This window comes from Chrysochloris asiatica, unplaced genomic scaffold (genome assembly GCF_000296735.1).
Source record: "Chrysochloris asiatica unplaced genomic scaffold, ChrAsi1.0 scaffold00394, whole genome shotgun sequence".
In the NCBI taxonomy this organism is placed as follows: domain Eukaryota; kingdom Metazoa; phylum Chordata; class Mammalia; order Afrosoricida; family Chrysochloridae; genus Chrysochloris; species Chrysochloris asiatica.
Genome location: NW_006408912.1, coordinates 399,537 through 409,073, shown reverse-complemented (window position 1 = coordinate 409,073; position 9,537 = coordinate 399,537). Strand labels below are relative to the sequence as shown.

The 9,537-nt window shown below is 38.0% G+C and overlaps 1 protein-coding gene across 1 annotated transcript in view; it reads left to right on the top strand.

The window, feature by feature from the left end:
* Positions 1-1,131, top strand: part of SLC30A9 (solute carrier family 30 (zinc transporter), member 9) — a 145,056-nt gene extending 143,925 nt beyond the window's left edge. Inside the window, exon 18 of the mRNA XM_006876608.1 lies at positions 1,087-1,131. Coding sequence (XP_006876670.1) covers positions 1,087-1,131 — 45 coding nt within the window. The remainder of the gene's footprint in view (positions 1-1,086) is intronic.
* The last annotated feature ends 8,406 nt before the right edge of the window (positions 1,132-9,537 follow it).

The window sequence follows — 9,537 nt, the reverse complement described above, 5'->3', positions numbered from 1 at the left end:
CTCAACTCCATTGAATAGTGTTCTGATACATTTTATAATTATTTTTCTGAATTCATTCTCCGGCATTTCCAAATCCTGCCCATCTTCCAGTATGGAGTGTAGTTCTACTTCCAGCTCATTTGCCTCAGTCACTTTATCTCGTTTCTGGACATGTGCAGATACGGTCATCTGCTTCTGTCTTTTTGGGCATATTCAGGGGTTATCTGTGGTCTTAATATTTAGATGGGTATGTATTTTGGGGTTTTTTTTTTTTATGCTTTCTGATTGCCTCCAGTTAGATGTGATCAGGAAATGGGCTTCCCTTTTCACTCTTCTTGAGAAATTTCAAGATGCCACTGTTGGTGATTTTGATATAACTTAGGATTTAATTTACAGCCTATTTCCTTTTTTGTCTGCTTGTCCCGCTCCACAATCCCTCTTCAGGCCTTTTTTCTAGTTATAAACAGTTCAGGGCTGGATGTGGCCACTTGGTTTTATGTGGAAACTGTCTCTTTGAATTTGGAGGAGATCTGTGCGCATGCGTAGTAGAACCTTCTGAGGGTGGGGCTGGGGTGTCCACTAGCTCAGGCACCCCTATAGTCACCAGAATGGAGGTGCTCAGACAGCAAGGGACCAATGAACAGATACAAAAAGAAAAGAATGTCCACACCTTTATCTCTGTGGTTCTGCCAGGCATCTGTGGCTGACCCAATCCTTCCCCCATGTGGTCTCACCCAAGATGGCGGCTGCTGGAGCTGCTGAGCATCCCCAACTGGAAATCAATGGATTTCTTGCTTCTGCCACAAATTCCCCCAGCTGTAAGCCTTCCAACCTTATAAATATTCCTTTATATGTGGGTCAGAGGTCTTGGACCATCCCCTGAGCCTGTGTGGTGGGGTATTCTGTTTTGTTGCTGACGGAGTTCCTTACTGCACTTCCACCCAATCCCCCCATCTTGTTTGTTCTCCTCACCCACTTTTGAGTGCTAAAAAATTAAAGTTTGTCTAAAAATGATTTTAAGTGACTTGTTACAAATAACTGTAGTGATAAAAAAACATGAAACACAGTATTTTACTTTGTCATGAATAATGTAATTTTTCTTTCCAGAAACGAAATCCTGATGTCCGCCATGTAGATTTGGAGATACTGTAAATGTGATGGAATGAATCACTGTGTCAGGAGGACTGGAAACAAATTTGCCAAGTTACCCTGCAAAGCCTCTGAGATGTCAGCCTCTTAACCTCCTCTCCCACGTGAGGAAGGCCATGTCACCCAGAAGCCGTTCCTTTAAGATGGTGGACAGATTTTATGTAAAGAGGAAGTCAACAGGCTTATTTTGGGGAGACACACGACACATTGAATCTATATGGAAATCATGTATTTATGTTTCCATAAGGGAGCATTTTTGTTGCTTAAATTGTTCATAGTTTCTGATTTTAGGCTTCGGAACACATTGTACCTTGCAATCATGTTGTGTTTCTTCACACTGTTCACATAAGTGATATCCATAGGATTATGATTTTCAATGTTGTTGCCACTGAAGATTTTATTCCATCAGAATCTGCCAATCTTGAATACTCTGGTCAGGTCTAGGTGTGCGATTTTCAGACCATCACTCCATTTCACAGTCTTCTTACAGAGCATGGACATTGTTTCTAAATCCCTGAGCACTAAGAGGTACTCTCTCATTCCAGAAATGGCTTAGTTACTGAATTGAATAAAGGCATTTTAGGTCGTAGTAGGTAGCCATTTTGTAATATTTGTTTTTTTGCTTTTTCCCCCTGTTTGATAATAATTTTTCTAACAGTAGGCATTATAAAATAACCCTAGATATTTCTGTGGGCCAGTATAAACATTGGTTTTTTGTTTTGCTTCTTAATTGGCTCCAGTGCTGTAATATTTAATAGATAATGCATTTACAAACATTTTAATATTCTGTAAAATGGCCTAGAACTATTTATAATTTTGCAGAGAGAATAGTAGTTTATTTTTAATTTATTTAAAGAGAGGCACTACTTAAGTAAATTTGAGCCGTGGATATTTTTTTATGTTCAAGTGACCCACAGAGAGACAAGTGAATCTCTGATACTGAAACTTGTGGTTGGTCATGATTTTGTATAATATCACCGTCAGTAGTTTGTCTATAACATAAGTTTCCTGCATTTACAGAATAGGCATTTACCATAATGCATTGACTGTGTAAGATATCATTTATGTAAGTAGCTTTCTAATAACTGTAAGGTATCAACGGAAAAAACAAACAGCCATTCAGTAATTGAAAATGTAGTGGAAAATTACAGCGATGTTCCAGTTCACCAAAAGAACTTATACGTACTCTGAAATGTTCAGAGAGCAGTGAGCATTGTTCACGCAGAACCGTGGCTGGCTGATTTCTATCCTGTGAATATGTGTGATTGACCAGAGGACCTCACTGCCTTTGTGAGTCTTACAACTTACTTAGATCGAAGTTTATGAATGACAGAAAATTGTAATGCTGGAAACAACAAAATAAACATTTGATTAAAGGGTTTGTAATGTCAGTTTTTGATTAAGAAATATCAAAAGATTTTGAAAATTTGCATTGGTGTACTTTGATTTTTACCATTACAGAGCATTTTGCATCCTGCACATTTTAATGGAATACCATTCCAGTGTTATTTATTTGTCACTGTGCTTCAGTTCTTTTGAAATTGGTACTTGCAGAGTGGGGTCATAAAGTTGACAGCTCACCCGCTCACTCTCTACAGGAGTGTCAAGTAATTCAACTATTTTATTTCCAAATCATTCATTCAAAAAATATTTCTTGAATACCTAATAGCACCAGAGATTATACAGCTGTTGGAGTTTCAGAAGGCAAAGCTAATTTCTAAAAACAGAATTTTTCCATGTAAAAATTCTATTCTTAGTACCTAGGTTACAGAAGGAAAAGCCTTTACCCATAATGAGCAATTTCATGGCTATTTATCATTAAATGTGGTGTTAGAATGTTCCAGCAACAAACTGTATTTCTGTTTGTTGTAGTCCGAATTTGTAGTCTGAAACTAGTAGGACCTCTCCAAACAGTCATCCCCCGCAAATGAGCTCATTAGGGACAAAGACATTTTATCCTTGCTGGAAATATATTATAAACAGGTCTGCTAAGTGACTATTAACATGGACCTGTCTAAAGACTTCAGCTATATATTTTTAAAACAGAAGAAAAGATTTTATCACCCAGCAAATAGAATATTAAACATCCAAACATGTATTTTGTAAATAATTATTGTGAAAAAGATTATCAATGTCAAATAAAATATAGATTTTCTTTACATATTTCTATTCATGTCTTCATGACCAATTCTTCACTTTTCCTTCCCCAAAAATGATGTATACCACAGTTGAGGTAATGAAGAATTCTCAAGTAGCAGGGGGGAGGACCTGAACATTCATCCACACTGTGTATAGGAAGTAGGCTTTGGTTCCAATTATAACATGCAGTTGTGATCCGACTGGATTTTTCATAGCCATTCTCTCTGACAAAGCTTTGGAAAACATTGATAAATAAGTTTTATACATCTTCAAAACTTACACTTATTGTATACCTGAAGAACCGGCTCTGGGACTCTCCGCCTCAACCACCCAGCCATTTGGCAGAGGGTGGTGCCTCCTGCACCTTCATGCTTGGCAGCTACTTGAAAGCCAATTTTTAGACTTAAAAATTACATGTGATCCATATCATTTGAATTCCTGTTTGTTTGTTTTTATGTCAAATTCCTCATTCTTACTTTTTAAAAGTCTGTTTTGCACATTACTGTTACGCTAGGTGTTTTTCTTCCTCCTTCCTACCTGCCATCTGATTTTCCCTGTCATTGTCATCCTGAAAGGTAGTAAAATTATAACCAGTGTTCTCAGTAAAATTGCTTTTCAATTTTTTACAAAGCAGTACAAAAATAAGAAACTCATTTTAAAAAAGAATATCAAGTGAAAAGAGATGGGGGTACCACTCATGTGGTCCAACAGTGAATAATTAATATTAGGACTGATTGTGAGGGTTGGAAATGTAAAGGTAGACATTTTTAAGCAAACGGAAGGAAGTGGTTGACTTTGCAGGCCAGGAGTAGAGGTCCCTGGGACCACCAAGGGACAAGAGTGGACTGCGGGACCGTACCCAGAGCAGCAGTGACGCCAGAGATGGAGGCACAGACGATGATGTGGAGAGATGGAGCAGCTGAGGACTTTAGACCCAGAGAGGGAAAGGGGCTGTGTGCTGACAACCAGGGGGCAGGCTTGCAGGGTGTACCCTTTGGTTGGTTGGTGATGCATGAAAGGGATTGTAACTATGGCAAGGTAACGATTTAAAAAAAAAAAAAAAAAAAAAATATATATATATATATCAAGTTGGTGTATAAAGGTTAATCCAAAATAGTAGATATTTTAAAGATTCCCTAAAAGTAGCCAATTCTTCATCTTTCTTTGAATTTTGTAATCTGGTTATAGTTGGTTGAGGCCATACCCATTCTTTAATTAAGGTTATGGTACTGGTTTTTACCCAGTTCATTTCTGCATTGATCTCTAAGTAATATTTGACATAATGGGCAGTATACCTAGGGAATTTAGTGTTTATATGGAATCAGGAAATGTATGCCATCACTGGTTAATGTTTATCAAGACAAATTTGAATTTCAAAATAGAAGAATTTGGACTTCTTTCCTTAATAAGATAATATTCACTTTGGGGGAGTTTCTTGGGTTGTTTGTTCCAAACTAATGTATCTTTGTGAAGTCTTATTCTGATGTATACCATTTGAGTATTTCAGCATAAAAATATTTTCATGGGAAATGTAGCATCTGTGTAGAATATAGACTAATTAGGAAAGTATGTTGAACAGAAGTGTAGGCAGTCTAGGATCCATGACTCCTACTTAACCTAAGTAGAAATCTGGGAATAGTTGCTTTTAGCTTTGGCCAAGAAGGGATTTATACTGAATTTTAAATTGCAGGCTACAAACTATGTAAAGTACCACAGTTTTATAGTATTGCCGTGGGAAGATGAGGGATGGACACTTACTTTAAAGGGACCATTTTGACCAGCCAACAGTATCTAATTCCAAAGAGGTATAGAGAAAATTAGCTTTGTTACTAGAAATAAAAGAGATTTATTGAAGCTAATATGTCATTCAAATGGGGGAGTGTGAAAACTTCAGGGTCTAAGACTAGTGAATCTCTGAGGAGACATATGTATCTCATATAATTCCTATATCATAGAAGGAACTATTGGTTTCAGTGACTGAGGTCAGTCAATAACAGGGCAGAGCAAAACATGACCTTTAACATTATTGGTCGCATTAATACCTTGGACACATTAATAGGCTAAAAGATAAAATTATAAATATTTCTAATTTCAGAGGGAGAGGAGGTTATCCCATGACAGTAGAAACAACGGCATGACAATGTGAGGGCTGCTGTCAGGAAGAAATTGTTAAACGTTCTCTCGTACCGAGTATTGGATCTACTGAGAGAGTTTAGTTACAGATTTACAGTCTTAGGTTAATCACAGAAACCTTAGTCATAGAGTTGGCTCCTAAATACTTAGTTTGAATTTATATGACAGGTTAACTCTTAACTTTTCAAATTAGTTCTTATACTTGAGGTCAGATGGCTTTCTTTGATTTTGTGTCTCATCAGCAGCATGTTTCTGAACATACGTATACATAGTGGAACCTCTGGGAAAATGCCAAATTGGAAATTTTTTTTAACATTTTCGAAGACAAAAGTTAATTCCTATGTATCCTCCCCATTAACAAAATTACCTGAAGTAACAACACGACATAGACTTGAGTGTTTGGTGTATAGTTTCCAGTGTTACCTTAATTTTCTCATAATTTGGATTATGCTTTTTCTAAAATGATACCATCAAAAGGAATGGCTTAAGTTTTAAATCAGGTAACTTTTCGAGCTGGAATGTTAGGAACTACAGGAAATTGCACAGACTTTTGGAATTTGGATTATCTTTTATAGATTGCATTTGTCAGGCTTTGGAAGCATTTCTTTTAAATGTGATGACCCCCAATTTGCCAAACTGTCAGAAGCCAGTGAAGCAAAGAATTGAAGGTAAAATGTTGATTCAAAGATTGTTCCCACCTAAACTCCTCATCCTTGTCTCTGAAATAGAACTTTGGAAGGTATTTATATCAAAGATTGGTCTGGCAGCCTTTATTTTGCATTTAAGTTTTACTTGTATCCCTAGGTTTGGCTTTATGGAAAAAGAAATGTTCCATTTCTATTACATCTAATTTCATCTGTCAGATTTCACTGGCAGATCAAGATGGTCTCAACCCCACAGAATGCTTTTTCCCTAATAAATGTCACGTAAGTGAGAGCAGCTCACTAGTTTAGGATTATTTTTCCTTGTAAATAAAAGTTAGTTGACCATAAATGCTTTACCTCATGTGCTCAGACCTAAATTGTAATTTGATGCATTTTTTCTTAATAATTCTGTAGTTTTCAAACAGGATTTGTTACTTATTGAGTATGCTTGCTAATTTGTAGGTTTTCCTGGTTTTGAAAAAAAAAATCAATACAACATTTGTTAATCCTTTCATAACATTTTTTAGTATAAAGAGACACATTGTTAGTACTCTTAGAATATCATGTATTTGGTCGAACACAAATCTTAAAAAGTTTTATCTCTTAACTAAGGAACAGAGGTTATTACATTGTGACAGACTAGATTGTGTAGACATATTAACTAGATTTTTTAAAGCAAAAATTCTATGAAGTCAGTAATAGAAATGAGTTACAATTTAATAAATATACAATTTACAAATCAGGTTACCATTCCAACTTGTTAAATGCTGTCAAGTCAGTTCCGATTCATAGCAAGCCTATGCAGGACAGAATGAAACACGGTTTTCTGCACCATCCTCACAGTTGTTAGAATTGAGTCCATACTTGCTGTCACCACATCAGTCCAAAAGAGGGTGCTTCTCTTTTAACATGACCCTCTACCTAGCATGATGTTCTTTACGTTGATGACATTATGTTGATTGGACCGAATAGGAAGAAATACTAACCACTAAGCTTATTGGTGGAGCCCTGATGTGGCGCTGTGGGTTAATGCACCAGACTGCAAAGCCAATTGAACTGCAAGGTCGACGGTTCAAGCTCACCAGCTGCTCCTTGGAAACCCTATACAGGGTTGCTATGGGTCGGAACCAACTCTATGGCCCTTAACAACAACAACAAACTTATTGGTGAAACATCTACATTGCTGTTATTAGATGCTGTTGATTCCGACCCTATGCACAATTGAACACAACACTACTTGGTCCTGTGCCATCCTCACAGTTGCTAACATTTGAGCCCATTGCTGCTGCCACTGTGTCAATCCATCTCGTTGGGGGTCTTCCTCTTTTTCTCCATCCCTCCACTTTACCAAACATGATATCCTTCTCTAGGAACTGGTCCCTCCTGACAATATGTCCAAGGTATAAGAGACAAAGTCTGGCCATCCTTACTTCCAAAGCACATTCTGGCTGTATTACTTCCAACACAGATTGGCTTGTTCTTTTGGCAGTCCATGGGACTAACACTATAACTCAAATGTATCAATTCTCTACGGTCTTCAACTTTCACATCCCTATGAGGCTATTAAAAAGGCCGTGGCTTGGGTCAGGTGCGTTTTAGTTCTCAAATTTTGCTCTTGAACACTTTAAAGAGGTCTTATGCTGCAGATTTGTCTAATACATTATGTAGTTTGAGTGTTCTAACTGCTGCTTCCATGAGTTGATAGTGGATTGAAGCAAAATGAAGTCTTTGACAACTTCAGTCTTTTCTCCATTTATTATGATGTTATTTTATTCATACAGTACTGAGGATTTTCTTTACATTAAGGTGGAATCCATACTGAAGGCTGTGTAGTCTTTTATCTCAGTTAGTAAACATTTCAACTCCTCTTTGCTTCCAGAAAGCAAGGTTGCGTCTTCTAGACATTGCAGGTTGTTAATGGGTCTTCCTCCAAACCTGGTAACACATGTTTCTTCAGATAATCCATTTTCTTGGATTATGTGCACAGCATACAGATTGAGTAAGTATGGTGAAATAATTCAACCCTGGCACACACCTTTCCTAATTTTCAACCATTCGCTATCACATTGTTATGTTCAAACTACTACTATTTTGGTTTCTGTACAGGTTCCTCATGAACAGAAGTGTTCTGGAATACACATTCTTCTTAATGTTATCTATAGTTCGTTATGATCCACACAGACAAATGCATTTGCATAGTCAATAAAACACAACTAAACATCATTCTGATAGTCTTTCCTTTCCCTCAAAATCTATCTGACATCAGCAGTGATATTCCTTGTTACACATCCTCTTCAGAATCCGGCTTGAATTTTGGCAGTTTCCCATTGATGTGCTGCTGAAATCGTTTTAAAATTATTTCAGTAGAATTTTATTTGCATGTGATATCAATGATATTGTTCAATAATTTTGACATTCCATTGGGTCAAATATGGATCTCTTCCAAATGATTTAGATGAATGAGTGCCTAGAGCATTGCATCAGTTTTTTGATAGATTGCAATTCATTTTCCATCAGTTCCTGGAGCCTTGTATTTCACCAGTGCATTCAGTGCAGCTTGGACCTCCCCTCAATATCATTGGTTCTTTTTTTTTTCCCCCACAGTCTTTCCCTGTTAGCTTTTTTTTTTTTTTAAGTTTTTCTTGAGAGGTTTACATGGGAAAACATCAGCTTTATACTCATCCTATCGTATTTCGTTTCATTGCAATGATTACAATCCCCTCCATGCATAATCAAATAACCAAAGGGTACAGCACACAGGCGCCCCCACCCCGGCTGTCAGCACACAGCCCCTTTCCTTCCCTGCGTTCAGTGTCCCCAGCCACTCTTACCTGTCCACGCCATCCTGTCTGTCTCCATCCCTGGAGTGACTGCCTCTCTGGGTAGGGTCCCGCTCTCCATTCTTCTCACTTGATGGTCCCAGGGACCTCTGCTCCTGGCTGCAAAGTCAACTACTACTCCTTTTGTCAAAAAACATATACCTCTACATTTCCTACCCTCACAGTCAGTCCTCATGGCAATTAGTCATTATTGTACCACAAGAGACTTATCCCCATTTCCTTTCACCAGCCCGATTCTATCTTCCCCCGCCTCATCTGGAACGAGGCTCCCTCTTGAAAGCTTGTAAGCCAGTCACTTCTTGCCTTTATATCCCTCCCCCCACCCATTTTGGATAACCAATGTCTAAGTTGCCCATCCCTGTCAACCCTGTGTACCTAGGAGGTGGGAGTGATCCTCATTGTAAAGATTTGTTTCCTTTTTTGAGCTACTACATAAGTAAGGAGCTCTGGTAGCATAGTGGTTACGAGTCAGGCTGCCAACCTCAAGGTCAGCAGTTTGAAACTACCAGCAGTTCCGCAGGAGAAAGATGAGGCATTCTGCTCCCGTAAAGATATACAGCCTCGAAGCCCTGTGCAGGGTCACTATGAGTCAGAACCGACTCCACAGTACTTAACCACCACCACACATCCAAAAGTATAGGTAAAGTTCATCA